General features: G+C 49.3%; 1 protein-coding gene across 5 annotated transcripts in view; it reads right to left on the bottom strand.

The window, feature by feature from the left end:
• AFF1 (ALF transcription elongation factor 1) overlaps positions 1–19,014 on the bottom strand; it is an 80,084-nt gene that overhangs the window by 48,625 nt on the left and 12,445 nt on the right. Inside the window, exon 1 of one of the 5 annotated variants that reach the window (XM_038178718.2) lies at positions 17,168–17,474. The exons of 3 other annotated variants lie outside the window; for them this stretch is intronic. In XM_038178718.2, coding sequence (XP_038034646.2) covers positions 17,168–17,184 — 17 coding nt within the window. In that variant the 5' untranslated portion in view covers positions 17,185–17,474. Of the gene's footprint in view, positions 1–17,167; positions 17,475–19,014 lie in introns of those variants that run through there. One more of the 5 variants, XM_072037538.1, reaches the window with a different exon arrangement.

Below are 19,014 nucleotides of genomic sequence, written 5' to 3'. Positions count from 1 at the left end.
TTCCTGCCCTGGAGCCAACAACAGCAGGTCTGAAAGGAGCCAGCGTGCCGGCTCCGGCGGATACAGGCGCTCTCCCACGTATGGGCTGGCGAGCAGGGCTTGGCGGGCTGCCCTATTCCCCCCGGCACTTGATGGCCGGGCAGCTGACCACCCATCCATCACCTCGGGACGTCACCCGCTCCATTTTGTGCCCAAGGAGCCCCATCCACGCTCATCCTCGCTTCCCAAAAGCTATCGGACTGGCTTTGCTTCAGAATTTTTCTTCCACTTCAGAGCACAGGAGGGGACACGCTTTCAAAAGCAGAAAGGGGATAAAAATCTCGTCGTGCAGTTGAGAGAACCTCCCCGAAGTTTTCTGTAAAAGTAAGCCCTTAAGCTAACTGAAGACAGAAGCTAAAACTCTGAGACCGATCTCCCTGACATCGCCGTCTTCGCCAGGGTTTCAGATGCTGGCAGGTGGCTGTCCAGCCCATGATGCCATTTTCAGAAAATAGACGGCTGCAAAAGGAAAGTCTGTCTCCGCTCCTGACCTGCGTCTTCTCCGCACGAAAATAAAAGTAAAATAAAAATCTGCTTTAGTTTTAATTGCAGCAAGATCTGCTGCTGGCTCCCAAATGGGATTACTCCAGCAGCAGGGAAGGGGGTGGAGAAAGGCTGAAAGCAAACACAAACAGCACTCACTTCCTTCTGAACAACCTCTTCCTCCAGAACATTAAAAGGGAACATTTCCTTTTAGCACAACTGCAGGAAATCACAGATTTATTACAGCCATTTTGTCATTAAAACAGATACTCTTTTATCACGAGAAGCTGCCGATCAACATTTCTCAGGGCTGAGGGACACGTTCCTGCCTCATTTGGGAAGCAGCGCGGATCAGGCTCGGCTCTCGCAGCGCCGTGCCCAAGCAGCCCGCCTTACAAGGCGGCTGTGAGACAGGCAGATCAAAGCCAGACATTAAAGCTAACAGCAAACACCATCAGATGAGCCTCATCCCAACCTTTCCTTCCTTTTCCTTGCTGGAAGGGCTGCTTCACGTCATGAAACGCTCCTGCACAGAATAGAACGAGCTGATAGAAGCAAGCATATGGCAGAGGCGCAGCAGATGGCCCAGTTAGTCAATTATTTGCTGCATCGTCATCACAGACCAGCTTCGGTGCACGCTCTCCAGTCACCAGTTTGGTTAACTTAATCGATTTAAGTTGGCTTTTTCCAGGAAAAAGTCATTTTTACTTAAGTAACACCAAACATCTCCCCACTGCCTCTCTTGCGGTAATCTGTGGGTTCAAACTCCTACTTGTTTCCTATTGCTGTCGCCAAGTTTAAAAATACATTAATTACTCAGTCCTTAAAAGGTTTCTGCTTCCTTTTGGCATCGGTAGGCCTTGATTCACCCAGCAGCTCCCAGGAGTAAGCCCAAGTGTCTGCTGAGAGGAGCTGAGCCCCTGCAGCGCCCGGTGACTTGAGCAGCAACCGGGAGCTCTCGGCCGCTCCTCACACGGGACAAACCCTTCACAGAATTGGCCCTACAGCCCCAAACACCCACAGCTAAGCCTCCACAGGCACACCACTCACCCTACGAACTGAAACATGTGCTGAGGGCCAGACTCGCTTAACAGCTGTCTACAGCAGCAGCCTAAAAAACCTGCAAAGACATGACAATTATTTCATACAGCCTCCACTTTGTCGTCTTCAGTAAGAGCACGTAACTACGCTGTAGTCAGAGCCCCTCAGCAAAGCAAAAGAGGCAGTCTCTCTGCCCAGGATGCCCCAGAAACTGAGTCTCCAAAGAAATCCAGGCTCATACCCTCTCCCCGGTAGCCTGATGTTAATAGAAGGCTGTCGGGAAAGGCGTTAATTACAAGTTATGCAGGGAACACGAAAGTTGTCATTCTCCATCTAAATGCAAATATACCAGGAGGGCTTCTGAGAAGGTGTGGATGTGTGAAGAGTAATTACAGGAGAGCAGCCCAGGCGGCAGAGCAATGATGAATTTAAGGCTTTGTTTGATCTGGATGTGGCAGGCACAGGAGGAAATGTGAAAAATTTAAATCACTGGGTAGAAGCAATGAAAAATCCTGACCACTTTGTCTCTTAGAGACGGGCGCTCTGTGTACAGCAGCCTCATTCATCAGGCACACGTCTGCAGGATTTCCCCAAGCCAAGTATGTGGTCCGACCACCTTTCAGCCCCGGAGGCACTTCTGTCTCTGCGGGTAAGTTGAGGAAAGGAGAGGAAACTGAGCAGGCAAGAGGAGCCCGTGTCTCTCGTCACTTTGTCGACAAGGATCAGACGATCAGCCTGCTCGGGACACAGACGCGCACACAAATCGCTGGGGTTGCTTTGCAGTGGTCAGAATTTTGCTCTCTACTGAAACTGGAGAATTCAGCCTGCCACTAAGGTGATCACAGCCCAGCAAACCTTAGTAGAAGTGCTCCACAGGCTCTGCTTCATGCTCTCAGAGAGCACACCAACCTGGTTAAGTTTCGATGGTGTTCCTAGAGGCACGTGCCTTGCTCTGACAGCACCTCCCATCCTGGCTGGGAGAACCTGCCCCTCGGAGAAATGGCCATCCCTGCTGCTCGGCCAGGGAGGGGACCCTGAGTCACCACCCATCACCCCCACACCGGTCTGAGAAGAGTCCTGGAGAAACTAGCACACGGACAGAGGAGACATTAACCCTGCGCAGGTATTTACATCACGCCTCCCGAGATCAAAGGCTGCTGCGAGTAAATACGAGGCCTTGGCATTATCAACAAACGCGCAGGGTGGGGTGTAGCCCTTCCGCCAGAACACAAACTCTGGCTCTGCTCAGAAGTTGAGCTCTGAGAGAAAACGTCGACTGTCAAAGCACAGGGAAGCCAGATTTCAAAGACCATCTGAGTAGTGTTGGTTAAGCACCGTCCCTCACCACCGTGACTGCAGAATCACCATCGACTTTTCACCCATCCCTCTCCATCTTCCTTCTGGACATACCCGGGTGTCACCCTGCAGTATCTCAGGCCCACTCCTGCCAAGTCTCACTTGTTCTCTTCCTGACGGCTCCTCTACGCCGAGGCCAGCTCCTGCCTCAGCTCCTTTTTTGCCCGACCAAAAAAATAAACTGTCAATGTGCAAGGGCTGATGGGGGCCGGTCGTGTTCCTCACAGCCAAAGCATTGCAACACAACCTTGATGCGAAGCAACTTGAGGAGAAAGCGAGCTATCTCACCAACGAAAGTGTGTGCTTAACTGACCACAGATGTATGACAGCACACCAGGGGTGCAGAAAGGCTGCTGTCATGGTACACGGCCTTCTGAAAAAGCAACTTGTTTTCCAATGTATGCAACTCAAATGTGCCACCCAAAGCCTGGAAGTGTTTTACCTATGGCAGTGAAGAGAAATCCTCCTGCAGCTTTTACGCCAGCTGTTCCATGTGCAAACCCTCCCTGGACACAAGAGCAGGATCTGTGTTTACCCCCATTTCCCATTTTCAGGATTTAACAGCCAAAGGTGGTCACACAGTCTCCCATCAACAAAATCCACCTCATGTCTGCCAGAGGTTGAGCACAGACACAGCAGCAGTAGGGTAACAAAGCACTGTTTGCAGCCACTGGGCAGGGGCTGTTTCAGAGGCATTTACCCTGGCCCTACAGCACCGGGAGCTTGCTGCAAGGGAGTTTTCTACTTGAGGAGAAATGGGAGGAAAGCACTTTGCAGCTGCCACGTGCTAGGGGTGCGTACAGGAGATCAGATGTGGCCGTGTCAGGGTGGCACAGCAGCCATTTGATATAAGAAAGGAAGGGTCGGGCAGTAGGACACAGAACAGAACCTACAGGACATGTTGAAGGCTCCTCCACCAGGGCTGCGGTACCTGGATCACCTCCCACTGCTCAGGAACTGACTCAGCTGCAGCATCACCCACTCCCAGGGTGTTTCTCCCTCTTGATTAGCTGCATCCCACTCATAATGAAAACAATTAAGTCATCCCAAGAGACACAAATAAACCCGGATCAAGTGTTAGCTTACAAACCGCAGCTTCTGAAAACCACGAGACTGAAGTGAAATACGTGGAGGAACGCCGAAACACAAGTCAGCTCAAGCACGGCAAGATCCTCCAGCACTGCAATCCAACACGCACCGCCGCAGCCGGGCCACGATCTCCGTGCCAAATCTTGCTGTTACGGCTCTGCAAGTCAGTTATAGGAGCAGAGGAATGCAGTGGCTACCACGTGGCAAGCAGCAAGCCTCTTCAGCAGAGACGGGCTCTTGCCGCGTGCGTACTGCATGAAATCTTCTCTCACCATAGCCACCTGCCTCGGTATTGCTGCTCTCAACAGAAAGGCAGCAGCTCTGGGGAACTGCTCTAGGCTTGCCTGGGAAGAGAAATAAAACCTCCATTCTGTGCCATTTACATAGGAACCATCCTGCCTGTCAATTTGCATTGAAAAACTGCGTGAAGTAGCATTTGTTGTTGTCCTGTACAATCAATTCATTGGTGACATGCTTACAGATAGAACCAGGCATTTGCAGCAGGGAACTACCAAGAGAGGAACAAAATCATGAAATCAGGCTTCTGTTCCCTTACAACAGGCTCCGGAAGTCTTTCACAGGCAAATCTGAGATCATAATCTCAGATTTGGGAATTGGAGAATCGTAAGAATTGTAGGGGTTGGAAGGGACCTCAAGAAATCATTGAGATCATTGGGTCCAAACCTCCAAATTTCATTCATTTGTTCACACAATCATAAGATTTTGATTCCCACACACCCGTTTTCATCTTACTGATTGTAAGAAAGGAACTGTGATTACTTGGAATTATTTTTTTCTTCAGACCAACTGTCCTAGCATCATGTTCCTGACCTCGCACAGAAGTACTCGGTAAAGCAAAGCCCAGTGGTCCCCCAACACAGTTGCTCTTTCCTAGAGGGCCCAACAAAAATGGGGAGCCTTTCCAACAACTGTTGTGGTAAAAAGCTCTGAAAAAAAAAAAAAGTAGGTTACAAAAAAAATCCAGATATCAACATATCAGAAAAAAAAAAGTTTAATTATCCACCTGAAATGGCTCTGAACAGCAAATCAAGGATTCATGTCTTGCAATCTATTATTCTCCTCAGTTCATCCAGCAATGCTTATCGCAGGTGCAAGAAGTCAAATGCAATACATTTTCTACTTTAAGGCTACATTAAAGTTATTCAAGCAGATGTGCTCTTTGTTCACTTATAGAACTGGCTTCTTAAATCCTCTTAAAAAAAAAAACAAACACAAAACATTGCTCTCCACTGCACCAAAGAAGTCTAACAAGATATATGTTGTTGGGTGAAAAACCCAAACCCTGCAATGTTTACTGAGCAGCTGCTTTGTGTGTCTGCCTTTTAAATCTCTTGTTGAACAGCATCCTCACCCTACAGCCACCGCCTCTGCACGTCCAGCTGAGTGAGCACGCTGCTGGGTTTCTGCAGAGCCGGCCACCAGCTGACCTTGTGCAGGCTGCGCCAAGCAGCTCCTGAGTCCAGCAGGACCCGAGTGCTACGCGGTCCATCCACGGGTGCCCCATCACGGCCACGCTGCCAGCCAGTGCCCCACGTCCTCATTTCACGTGTCACTTCCAACGACACCTCATTTCAGTGTCAGCTGCGCTGCCTGCAGGCCACCGGCTTTGACACAAGCAAAATCAAGGAGTATTAAAGGCTTAAATTCTTCCATCCTTCCATAGAAACGGGCAGCAAACAACTCATGCAACAAATGACAAGGTTTCCTACTCTCCAGTTTTCCCTTTATATAACAGCATGTACCGAGTAACAGGTTGAACAAGTCTTATCTGCACAGCAAGGACTAAGTAGGAACGGAAAGAGATTAGCACTGTTTGCAGAAGAAGCCTGCTTATATGCTCAGAAGCCTATTTAAAAAAATCTTTCCTGCAGCCTCTGCCAGGTCCCAGGTATTCCACAAGTATTTCCTAATTTTTCCATCCACACACCGAACCGTCTGCACATTTTCCCATGGTTTGTCGCTTTTGTTTGATTTTATTAAGAGGTTTCCAACCGCATTGGAGCCATCCCTCTGATGTCTCTCTAACAAAGCGGCTCATTGTCATGCAGAAGGGCTTGGAAAGCATTCAGACCATGCAAGGGCAATAATCCGCGACAGGGCGCATTAGGCAGGTACTGAAGCATGCCTAATGCACGTTGCAAAGCATATGCCCCTCCAAAACACACGCCGAGGTGCTTCGCCTTTCCCTTCTGCTGCTTGCTACAAATACGTGCCTGCAGTGCCCTTTGCAGGGGCTGCAACCAGCAGCAACTTGGGCGGGCACATGCGTGCTTCCCGGAGTGCCCAGCCGCAGCACGGGATGTCCCCAATGTGCAAGGAAAGGTTTGGGCAACCGAGGGGCTCCTGCCAGCACGTGGAGCCAGCACGGGGATCACCCATGGTACGTGGTGGAAAAGGTAGTGTTGGCAGGAGCCAGCAAGGCCGCTTCCGAAATGTTTACCCTGTTTGTGGACTTGCTGATAACCCTGCTCTGCTCTGGAGGGCACGCAGCTGTACAACCAACGTGCTGCCACACCACCACGGAGCCACCCTGCTTTCGCCTGCTGCTGCTCAACCTAGGTGAGATACCCCAAAGAGTGACACGGCGTCTGTAAGGCCTGATGGGCCCTGGGAGGCTTATGGCAGTCCCCAGAAATCCTAAAGCCGACGTGCCTGCAAACACCTCCCCTCCCATGCGCTGCTTTTTGTGCACCACGTAGCAGCCAAAGCCGTGATTTTTGCAGGGAGGCTGAGGGACAATGCATTTTCCAGCTGAAATGGCAAACTGCTGCACAGCAGGAGTCATCTGCCAGCAACTGGGCGATCTGCTGATGAATACTTTTTTGGGGTTGCCTCAGGACAGCGCAGGCATGTGTATCTTGCCACTATTAATTAATTGCTCTTTGTGTATTTATCCCCGTAGAGTTTAGGTGTCCCACACAGCGACTACATCAAACGAGGCAATTTCTGCCTCCAGAAGCACTTCTATCGTCCATTTATTTGCAACGTTTAGCTTGACGCTCGGACTGGCAATAAATTATCCTTCTTAAGTGTTCAGCCTATTTCATTTAATATTCTTCCTTCCCCAGTGCCCCCTGCGAGTACAGTAACCACGGGGGGTGGATCGGCATCGACAGCACTGCAATTAAGAGATTACTCTGTGAGGTTTTGTATTTCTGCCTGGTTTCGTGTTCCCGTTAAAAGCACTTGGTTAAACAACCGAGCAACTGAAGGCAACGTAACCATGGGAGACTTGCCAGCAGGTGCCCGGTGAAGCAGCCCCAGAAGGGCAGGCAGCGCCCGTGTGGGAACAGAGACAGGTTCCCAAAATCAGGGAGAGAACAGCGAGAACCTGAGTCAGAGCCAAGAGCCGCTGGCTGGACACCCACAGGCAGGACAGGAGGGTTTTTCCGTGCAGACGCAGCAGCTTTGGTCGTGGCGAGAAAGAAACTGCAGGTTACTGCTGGAAGCCCCCACTTTGTCACCTGCAAAACTTCAGCCTTGAGACAGCATCGATACAGTGAAGCCCCTGCCAAGTACCAAGGCTGTGACCCACGAGAAAGATGCTCTTCCTCCTGCTCAGCTTGGCAGGAAGCTCCCAGAGCGAGCAGGCAGATCAGCTGCAGTGCAAATCAGAGAGGAAGCTGAACAAAAATAGGCCTATCTCAGCCATCACAACATATGGTCACACCACACCAACTTTGCTTGCCTTTTTCAAGGAAAGCAAAACCTGCCAGCCAACTGGTAAAAGGCAACCAGTCAACATCCTTGTTAATTACGTTACAGCTCTTCTATTGTATTGGCTTCAACACCCTCTCCATCACTCTGTTTCCAGTTTGAACTCTCTAAGGGACTGGGATCTTTCCAAGCCCTTTCTGAACTGCCGTCCTTCTGCCTGCAGAAACCACCACTCTCAAAGGAAGCCACATCTGCTCTGACGACAGTGATGATTTCATACCAAACTGGCAACCACAGCTGGCAAATTACACCAAGGTGCTGTAGAACCTGGCAGGAGAAGCTCCACGAGGCACATGCAGCCTTCTGCCCGTTCAGGACTTCTTCCAGGGGCAGGTCGCTTCCCTGAAGAAACCTCTGGAGCCTCTGCCCATTCACTGATTTTCACAGCCGCAGCCCATGGCCTCTTCCAGTCCCCATCCTCTATGGCACGGAGGCAAGAGGCAGCTTCAAAAGGAGAAGTGAATCAACACCGCCTCTCCCTGGGGTTCCTCGTCCTCAGACCTCCCATGTGCCTCTTCCAGCCAGGCTTATTCATTGCCCTGAGCAGGAGGCTCTTTGCTCTCCCAGGGTCTCAGCAGATGCCCTGCATTAAGCACCACGTCAAATTTCCAAAGAAGCTTTTAAACCCTTCTGCGTGTGCTGCCGGGGATTCTTCCTCATCCCCAGCTTGTGCTTTGCCTTTTTTTTTTTTTTTTTTTTTTTTTTTTTTAAGGGAACAGAATTTCCCTAAATCCTCTGCACATACTCTCTGCAGAAGTCTGTATCTTTTCCATGTTACTCAGTGGTTCAGTTGTTACAGTTACCAAACACACCACCAGAAACACAAAGGTTTTTGTACAACAGCTGTGGTATGTGTGAAGTATTTCTGGAAGCACCTGAAAAAATGGGCAGGAGGAAGGAACAGAATCACTATTGCTTCTTTTGCCTGTTCTACCTAAAACCTTGCTTTTATCCAACCTCACCTCAGAAAAACTACTGGAATCCCTACTGGCCAGTAGTTTGCTCCAAAACACCTTTTTTTTTTCTTCCCCCTATTTTTTTTTTCCCCCCAACTTAACACTTCTTTGCTTTATAAAATGCCATTTGCAGGAACCAACACAACAGAAGAACAGGAACAGAGGAAACGGTGAGACTAAATGCCTTCCCCTCTCCCACATCACTTCTCTGTCACGCACACAGAGAAGTCACTCCTCGGTTTAAAGCTGTGAATCAGGAGCCCTTTCTGAGCACCTGCTCACACAGATGCAGACACAATAAACATCCTCCACATTTCACTGTCTAGCTCCAGGTCAAGAAGTGCTGTTGTGCATATGCTCCAGCGGGGCTCTTCACTGGAATGCTTTCTGGAACTAGACTCGAGAGCTGAAAGGCAACGAGGAAATCAGATCCTGATCGTAAAAGGAGTCGATTGCCTTACGCACACAGGCTAAGCCTTTCAAAAGGAAGGTTCAGCTCAGCTGGCCACAAGTTGGACCTGAGCACAAGTGACAGCGCTGGAATTTGGAGCAGAAGCCGTGCGCTGCTTCCATCCAGAGGCTGCTGCGAGCTGGGAAGACGTGAGCTGCTTGTCCTTGCTCACCGAGGGGCAAGAGAAGAGGAAGGGGTGAAAGAACCATTCAAGGACTTTCTAAGATAAGTGTATCACTGAAGTGAAGACCTTTTAAAAGCACCGTCTTAACCCCAGTGACTGCTGCCGGTGTCTCAGCCCTCCGAGCCTGTTTCACATGTGCTGAGGGACTCCACTAGAGGAAGGAAAGGAGCACTGAACAAACCTAAACAAATCATTATTTGCTTGGCAGATTACTATGCATAAATGGCCTTTAAAGTTGTTGCACTCAAGTAAACGTAGCTTATAGCAATTATCATCTGTAAATTTCCTTTGTTAAGCTGAGAGCGGAGTGGATGGCACATTTTCAAAGGAAGCCATTTTAAAAAAAAGGAAACCATTACCTTGGTATTTAATACACACACAAAGGAACAGGCACATGAAGACATTATTCTCCTGGTATTTCCCCCACCCAGAAGTTGTTTATTTCTTCATCTGGCCCATGATCAACATCTCTCACCCACCAAGGTCACAGCAGGAAAGGAAAGGACCAGAAGAAGACATGAAACTGTGGATGGCAGAGAAACCCCTCAAAAGGGAAGCAAAAGATAGGCTCAGGGCACGAAAAGAGACCTCTTCACAACACCATTTCTATCTGACTTTTTCAAGGGGTGGGGGAGTATGTTGCATTACTTTTGAGTTTTATTTTTGCAATTGCTGAAAATGACTTTTTCTCCCCTTTGCCCCTGTTCTGGCTAGCACAAGTAACTGTTGCCAAAATCTGAAAGCCCCAAGAACCAGCACTCTTAGGAGAGCTGGGCGGGCACAGGGCCACGTGCACCATCCTCACCTGAGGCACCAAGTGATCCGTGCGTGTTGCCACCAAGCGAAGTACAGCACAGAGACAAATCCAGCTCTTAGGGCAAGGACTGAGACATAAGGTACAGTCTGTGAAAGGTCTGAATGTCAAATTACTGTTCATTAGAGTCAAGAAACAATCCAGATCGTGTCTGGCTTTGCATGCATTGAAGGATAGGTTTGTTTTGGTTTTGTTTGTTTTAATAAAATAGCACTTGGGAACATATTTTAATCAATTGCTAAGCTTCCACAATAAATTCATATAGTGGAACAACATCAACACACACCAATACAGCTGCCAACAACCAGCCTGAGGTGGGTTTGGTTGCAATTATCGGATTATGTGGCAATTACACTCTGTTTGCATTTATTTAAAAAATCACAGAAGGAAGGTTCTGGCTGCGAAAAGCAGTGCTAGACTGTATCAGATGTCTGAGCTGTACGGGAAAGAACAGCAACGGGCTCCCTGCCCATCCATTCCGCACGTCCCTCCAAAGCCCTATGAGAAAGGGATGTGTAGTTTGGGAAACCCACCTACCACAGGGCTGCTAGTTTGACGGACTTGGAAGGCAAACACCTTCCAAACCACCAGGAACCAGACTGATTCGTGTATTTTGACAGGGTTTGGGAGCTCTCAAGCAGCACTGCTCAGCGACGTGCCAGCGGAGTAGGGGTGGAAATGCCAGGTCGGGGCTGTGATGTTTTGAGCCACTCAAAGGCTGAGCTCATCCCATTTATCCATCGAGGGCTTTTGACTGGTTGACAAACACTTTGCTATCCTGCTAAGACAAACTAGAAAGTGAAGCTCTTTTCCCCTTTAAATAGAACTTACTATGTTAAAAATATTTTTTTCCACAGGTAATTTATAGAAAAAAAATCTCCAGCATCTGTTACAACTAGATGGCCCAACTCCTACAGCACTATTAGCATCATCCATGCTCTCCTTCAGCTCTCACACTTGCAAATCCTTGATTACATTATACCATCTAACCGACAAACTCTGCCTTCTCCCAGCAGGGAAGAACTTCAGCTAGCTCCTCCAAACATCACATCATTTTTATCCCGATAGCTTGAGAACACTGAAAAATCCTGTCCGGGAAGAACAAAAGACAGGGAGCTATTCCTTTATCAGCATGTGCTGTAACAGAGAAGGCTGGGATTTTTGGAACAAATCACAGAGAACAATGCATGAAAGCTCTGGGGCACTAATTGACCCAAAGTATTTTTTTCAAAGGCGAAACATTTGAGTTGCTGCATTTTTCCATGTCAGCCACTTTAGGAAGTTTTTTGGTCTGTTATTTTTAATGCCTCGATGTATGAGTCAACTGATTTTCATGTGGAATGGCATGGAAAAAACGTCTCTGAATACCACATCTCGTTATTGTCGTGCCTCTGAAAAGAGACAAGACTTTCCCAAAGAAAAGAACACAAATCTAACTGTTTTTCTTTCCCTCCAGGATTTGGGCAGTTCCACAGAATTTTCCTAGTCTCTAGACTAGCAGCTTCCTTCAGGCCTGTGGTCCATTGCACAGAACCAGCCATTTACTCCTAGGAGGTTCACAGAGCCAGCTAAGCACAGCAAGCCTATTATTAGTTTGCTGAAATCAGCCTGTGTACAATGGACAGGGGGTTGCAAACAGATAAAGATGATAAATGGTGTTCTCAAACCTCGGCGTAACGATCACGTTCCCCTTAAATATTACAAGAGCATCTTTGGTCGGCAGGAAGTTATGGAACATCATCTCTTAAATCAAGGATCTGTGAAACTAAAAAGCCATCACTTCCAACATTTCACAGACACAGCATTTAAACACACTGAAAATCACAAGCTTTCAACATAAATGTGCATAAAGCATAGTCATAGGTGTGGGGAAAAAAACAGCGTATAGACTTGACATGCTTTTGAATTGGCACCTACAGAGCTTTAAAACCAGCTGGTTGTTCCTGCAGGAGGAGCACTGCCTGCTGCACTGTCATGTGAGAACCTCGGCCAGCCACCGGTTCAGCTCAAAATCACAGGGGACGAGGTGCAAAGCCTCCAGTATAATCACCACTTTGCCTCATTTCCCCCCAGACAGGTACCACTACCAAACGCCACCTCCTGAAGACACGACGTGATGTTTTAAAGCAAGCAGCTGCATTTCTTGTTTCCAACTACACTGCAGTAGCAAAGAAAATCTACTTTTCCTCACCTCTGCATCTACAGAAACCACGGGGGGTTCAGCGCTTTTAGGATAGGCAGCTCCAGGAGCTCAGCGATACGGTGGAGCTGACGCTCGGTGCTGGCCAGCAGTTATCTCACCTCTGCAGCCTATTTCTTTGCCTGTACTTCCAGCTCGCCAGCCAAACTCCTCCTGGTAAACACACAGGCACTGGTGGCTCTGCGCAAGGCCAGCTCCCTGCCCCAAACAAATGTATTCCTAGACCGACGACAGCCTGTTCTCAGCCCTGCCCTCAAAGCTGGGTGTTTTCTCCCTATCAGCCTGCTGGGGAGAGAGGAGCCTTGAGCAAGAGCTGCAGAGCAGTCATGAGGGAGAGTTGCTCAGCCATACTTGCAAAGATGGATTAGCTCTGTAATACGTTTGTTAAATACAATCTCACAGACTACAGAAGCGCAGGAATACTGAAAGCAATTTCTCACCAGGTGTCTCGAACTCTTTGAAGATGTAAAAACTCGTTTACCACCACACATTTTAATAATTCCTTGCAAGTTCAGATGCTACCAGCTGTCAGTGTTTCAAACTGCAGTGCCTGTAACTCAGCTCAGGAAAGGAGGAAAAAAAAGACTTGCCTTTCAGAGGAGGCACCCACACTGCACTCACATACCTCGCATACACACACCAGCTGCCAAACATACTGTGCTATGAAGGTGCTGCTCCTATGTTGATGAACAAACACATCAATTACTGCTTATAGATTATACCATAAATGGTATTCTGAGCAAAGAGGTGTGTATATATATACATATACACATACATACCTCAAACACTAACATACACTTCTTCTCACTTTGCTTTTCTTTAAAAAAAAAAAAAAAAAAAAAAAAAAAACACACACACAAAAATAAAAAAACAGCATCTGCTGTACTCTTCCTGTTTAGGTTTTGGTGAGGATTTTTTTTTCCTTTAACAAGTACACAATTGAAACCCACATTTTTTTTTTTTTACAGTTCTGAGAATGAGTTTTACTGTTGTCACAGAGGTTAACCATTAACCATTTGCTTGTTGACCTCTCTCTGAAAACTAAAGCAGGGGCATTGCTTTCTCTTAACCTGCCGGGTAACGCTGCAGAACAACGCTGGAACTTCCCATCCCTGTTCCAACAAACATTTAACACAATGAAAAATGACAGCTCTAAATATTAAACAACAACCAAGGCTAATGCTGAAGACAAATGCATGCAGGTGAAGCACAGAGCAGCCGTGATAAAGCTGGCTCCCTCCCCTCCATGTGGTAAAACAAGGCAACAGATGATTTCTGCACCTGAGTGGCAGACAGCACCTGGGGGCTGCTTCCCCAAATTGTCTGTGAACAAGTAGCTGGGGAAAATCTGCACAAGCAGTTCTCTTCTCCCCGTTAAAGCCTTTTACCCGAGCAAGGCAGCTCTGCCTTCGTCCTCCCCCGGTGACATCTCGGAGCGCTGTCTGCCCCAGCCAGTCGCTCCACCCCAGCGCTACGTGTGCCTTCTGCCCTGTATCATGGCCAAAACCAGCCCTGGAAGCCTGAGCTACAACACGGAGCACGGCTGCGCTTTTTTCATGGTGATGTACCGCAGGGAAAAAAAAACCTCTGTGCCATGTTCAAGCCCGAACAGGATGAGTGCTTGCCTATAAATAGAGGTTAAACAGCCTCTGAGCTCCCCACCGCCCTGTACTTGCAGCTGGCAGGAGGAAGGCAGCCTGCACGCTGTGGAAAACTCTCCCTCGCCTCCCTGTAGCCCACCACGACAGGAGGAACACAGTCTTAGCAGCTTCCCTATGTAGTTACTGAGGTCCCTTCGATAACATCTTTTAAAGGATTTAACAGCTTCATGCTCTCACTCACTGTGGCTACACACAGAAAGAAAAGGCCGAGGAGAACTGATGCAGTTCATGAAGAGCTCACTTCCTGCTATTTGTGCTGCATCCTGCACTTTCTCCTAAAAAGCAGCAAGAAGATGCCTCCCTCTACAACACAGATTCAGGCCCAGCAAGAATTACTCGATCTGAGGAAACGTTCCCTTCCATCGTCAGCAGCTGTGGACTGAAACTCCCCAGGAGCCTGCAAAGCATGCTGCAGGGCAGCCAGGCATCGCATGCCAGAGAAAACCCAAGTGTAATTCTCCAGGAAGATCTTGGAGAAGTGCGGTGGATGTTTTAGCTTTCAACTTACAGGTAAGGTACACTTGGACACTGTTTCAGCCCTTCTTCACCTGCCTCAGCTGACTGGAATGCAGTATCACCAATACTCGCATCTGCCTGTATCAACAGGACCCACGGAACAAACATGTTATGAAACGTGTCTGTTGATCTGCCCTGGAAAGCTGCAAAACCACACGGAGCAAAAATCAAGCTGCATCATTCAAAGTGCCTCTTCCTTAGGAAAAAGCCTCGGCATCACTCCCTTTAGAAGAGATCGTTTTGCTGCATTCACTGTGTTTTAAACGCAGGTACAGCCACAAGGGTTTTTTTGGCACACCATCTGCTCCTTTTTCTACCCGAATGAGTGGTCCAGCCCCGATCCGAGGCGCCTCTGGGGCCAGCTGCAGTGATGGGGTTGTCGGGGTGGAAAAGGAGGGCACCCCAGGGTGCTGCCCATCCTCACCCTTCCCTGCAGGGCCAGCTCAGAAGGAGCAAGGTGAGCCCAGCAGGGGCTCATGACACTGACATGACACTGATTGCACGCTGCTTTGACTGTGCTGCCCTACAAAGATAAGGAAATGGAGTTGGTTCTCCTACCTGCAACCACGCTGAGCACATCCAAAGCCAAGTTTTACAACAAGCAGGAATTCTTAGATAAATACAGCGTTATTCTGGATGCTATCTATAATTTTAAGTGTAACCAACAGGGTCCACAGCTAATTTACAATGATCCTGATCAGCCCAAGAACAGCAGCCTACCTCTTCAAAAAAGCAGCTATGCATTTAAAGCTCCTCAGCTTGCGATTGCTGCAGCAGGGCTTGTTTTTTAATGAAGGAGGGAGCAGAAGAGAGCTGGGCTCCACCACTCGGCAAAGAAGCCACATTCTTGTGCCTCACTGACCTCTGCCTGGAGCTGTCACATTGACAGAGGGTCTCGATCGGTCCCGCATACCTCCTGGGGGTCCTGCCATACCTCAGAGCAGCTGCGTAGCACTGAGCATCATACTGTAGCCAACAAGACAGTGCACTTGTCCTTATTCTGCTCGACTCTGCTTCTGAATTTCATGGGTTCCCGAATACAGCACAAAAACCTGACACAGGCTGTGCTGCCCAGGGACACTGCAAGCAGCAGATCAGCCGCATGTTCCAGAAGTGAGTGCACAGAGAGCTACAGCTGCAAGCCGACAGCTCAGCCAGCAACTTGAAAACAACCCCCCTACTTTCTACACAGAACAACCCGGACCGAGGGATGGTTTCTCCACCTAATGGTTCTGGATATAAGCTAATTACAGCAGCCAGTGGCAGAAGCTGATTCATCTCAAACAGCTAAAACAAAACACCCAACTCACCGTGTAATCCATTCTTAAGATTCAGTATGGAAGAAAAAAAATTGTTCCAGCACCCATTAACACATCAGTTTCTCGCTCATTACTACTGCAGTTTTTAAAATGCTGACAAGCAGCAACAGGCACTTTTTACCACCTGGTTTTCTTTACCCTTCCACCCTTCAGAACAAGGGAATCCAAACGCTATGGGAGCTGTGCTGGATCACAGCGCTGAAGCTGAAGGACAGATGCAGGATTTTCTTGCTGCCAAACCCGCACCCTCCCCAGGCTCACATCCCCTGCACTAGCTGCGCATACTGAACACCCAACATGTGAGAAACAGCAAGCCCAAGCAGACGGAGGAGTGCCTGAAGACCTCATACCGAGCGATACCCAAACACTGTGGTGTTCTGTATCACACCACCTCATCAGTAATTTACTGAGCTTGCAGTTTTGTTTTTTTTTTTTTTTTTAAGAAGAGATGCAAAACCAAAAAGCTCGCCCACATCTTTTATCAGCTGCCTACCAGGGAGAACCCTCTGGCATGTTTTAACAAATTCATTCCAGAGACATTTGGCCTCTCCTTCCTATGCAGCATAACTCCAGTTATTTATTGCACATACACGTTCACCCCTTGCTGCTGAAGAAAAGCTTTTATGCACTCATACAGCACGCATCTGTTGCGGATACCACAGCCAACTTGTGCCCCCAAAAGAGGAGTATCACAGGCACTGAGCTTACTGCTAAACGCAGCCTCTCTCCTGCAAGAGATTCATTCCTGCTGCTCATTTTCACTCCTACTCCCTTTTAAATGTGTTTTAAAGCGATCAGCTTTAAACTTGAACGACGCACACAGGGGTTGCCTTCTTACTCACCGCACCAAAACGCTCTGACGCAGCTTCACGGCGTCAGAACTGTGCTCTGGGAGCGCTGCCTGGCCCCGGAGGGTCACACTGTGCCCTGGTGGGTTACAGATGGGGCTGGGGGCTGGCACCCAAGGGACGGCTGTGAGACCTGAGGCAGCCGGCCAGCCCCAAGCCTTGGGGCCCAGCCAAGCCTCAAGGCCAGGCAGCAGCGCTGGGGTTTACACCGGACCCTCTCTTGGCATGTGGGGCCTTGTAAAGCGACACACTGATAACACAGGCCGGTAAATCGTGCGAATCAAGGGGGAGGCCAAAAAAAAACAAACCAAAAAGCCGGAAAATCAAAGCTCGGTCCCTTTGTTAAGCACAACCCTGCCTCCATTTTCCTTCCTGCGCACCGGGCAGGCAGCCGGGCTCCCGAAGGATCCCCCCACACCCCAAAAACCCCTCACAGCCCCCTCACACCCCCCAAACCCCTCACAGCCCGTACCTGGAGTGCGCAGCCATGGCGGAGCTCAGCGCCGGGCCCCCATGCGGCGCCGCCTCAGCCGCCGGCCGGCGCGGGGCCCCTCGGCCATTTGGCGGCCGCCCGGCAGCTGCTCCTCAGCGCCCCGCTGCCGGGGCTGGCCCCGGCTCCCCCCCCCCGCCCCACGGCCGGGCCCTCCCCCGGCTCCTCGCACCGCCCGGCGGCGGGGAGGATCCACCGGGAGCCCCCGCTGCCGCTCGATGTCCCCCGGGGGAGGCTGCGGGGCCCCCCCCGTTGTCGCCGCCCGGCTCCGCCCGGCCCCGCGGCGGGCAGCGAGCGGGGGGCGCCGCGGCCCGGCCGCCGCCCCTAAGGGCGAGCCGATGCCCCCCCGGCCCCCCCCCGCGGGAGGGGCGCTGTGGTACGGCCCGGCCCGGCCGCTAATGGAGGCGCGGGGGGCGGGCGGAGCGACTGGAGGCGGGGCGGGGGGGGGCCCCGCCTCAGCATGCCAGCTGTGGCACCGTGTGGAGATACCGGGTGTTCAGCGCCTGTCCCCAAAACACGACCGGTTTAGGTCAAGTGGCACCGAGGATGGAGGCTCTCCAACCCCTCTGTCCATCTTCATCTTCTCTACCAGGACACTCACCTCCCTTAAGTGGCAAAACCTGGGTTCAGCGCGATGGACATGACCAAAAAGTACAAAAAAAAACCAACAAACTGCAGTTCTCAAAATTTGTCTTCTTTTCTTCGTAGGGCTTGATCACACCATTTAAAATTATGACTTAAGAAAGTATATATACGTAAATAATCCCACATCCTCATCTGTCACTCCAAGGAACTTCATTTTTCCCCTACGAAAATAATAATGCCAAGAAGGGCATTTCTCTTCAGAGAAAAGGATATGGTTCACTGCTGCTGGAAAGTTCTAAGGATGTAAGCATAACCCAAAGCACCGATAGTTAACCATACTGTTACTGGCACCAGGACTGCACACCCAGACAACGTTTTAGAGGGGCTTTCACCCCAGAAAGATTGCCCTAGAGAGTTGTACATATAACTGTTTGCTGCAATTTCTGCTGAAGAGATTAGGAAACAGGGAAAAGGGGAAGAGATGCATTTACTTTTTAAAAAGTATCTACATTTTTTCAAGTCAAGTACTTAAAATTTAATTGAACCATCCTCATGCAAGCAACAACAGAACCTTTTTTTTTTTTTTTTTTTTTTTGCAAGAAGGGGTACTACGCAGAGAAAGGAAACGAGCTGAAATCTATCTCAAAGTTTCATCTCTGAGTGTGCACAAAGAGGCAATCCCATTACTTTGATTCGACCCTGCAGAAAGCCCGTGATGGAGATGGTGGTGGTCAGCATTCCTCTCTCCAAGCCCTACACTTCAGCTGCTCACCCACAAGAAGGGAATGCTGAGTACTCCAGGCTCCTCAAGTGCTTAGGGAAACATCAAGACTTGGACCAAATGTCAGATCTGCTTGACTAGAAATGAATTTGGACCTGGGCCCACAGTCCAGACTACATTTCCAGATGTTTAATGCAAGCCAGGCGACACAGCTTCTAAGCAATTTGTCAAAGAAGACCATTAAATGAAAGGGTCATTTTCCTTCCTGTGAGACCAAGTACAAATTTTCTGAAGACACGCCTGGATGCTCCAGTCCTGTATGAAGAGACTCACAGCAGCAGTAAAGGATATCTCAAGCCCCTTGCCTACACTTAACCAGGCTGGAACCTGCTCTGTGTTGAAGACAATTTTGAGAATTAGATACTTACAGGCTTCCTCTTTGTCTTCAATACCAAACAAAGCTTTTGCCTGTCCGCACTGCACAGACAGACCGCTTAAGAAATTTTAAGAAATGTCATTTGTC

The sequence above is a fragment of the Anas platyrhynchos genome, chromosome 4 (genome assembly GCF_047663525.1).
Source record: "Anas platyrhynchos isolate ZD024472 breed Pekin duck chromosome 4, IASCAAS_PekinDuck_T2T, whole genome shotgun sequence".
NCBI lineage: Eukaryota > Metazoa > Chordata > Aves > Anseriformes > Anatidae > Anas > Anas platyrhynchos.
This window is presented reverse-complemented; position numbering and strand designations above follow the sequence as displayed.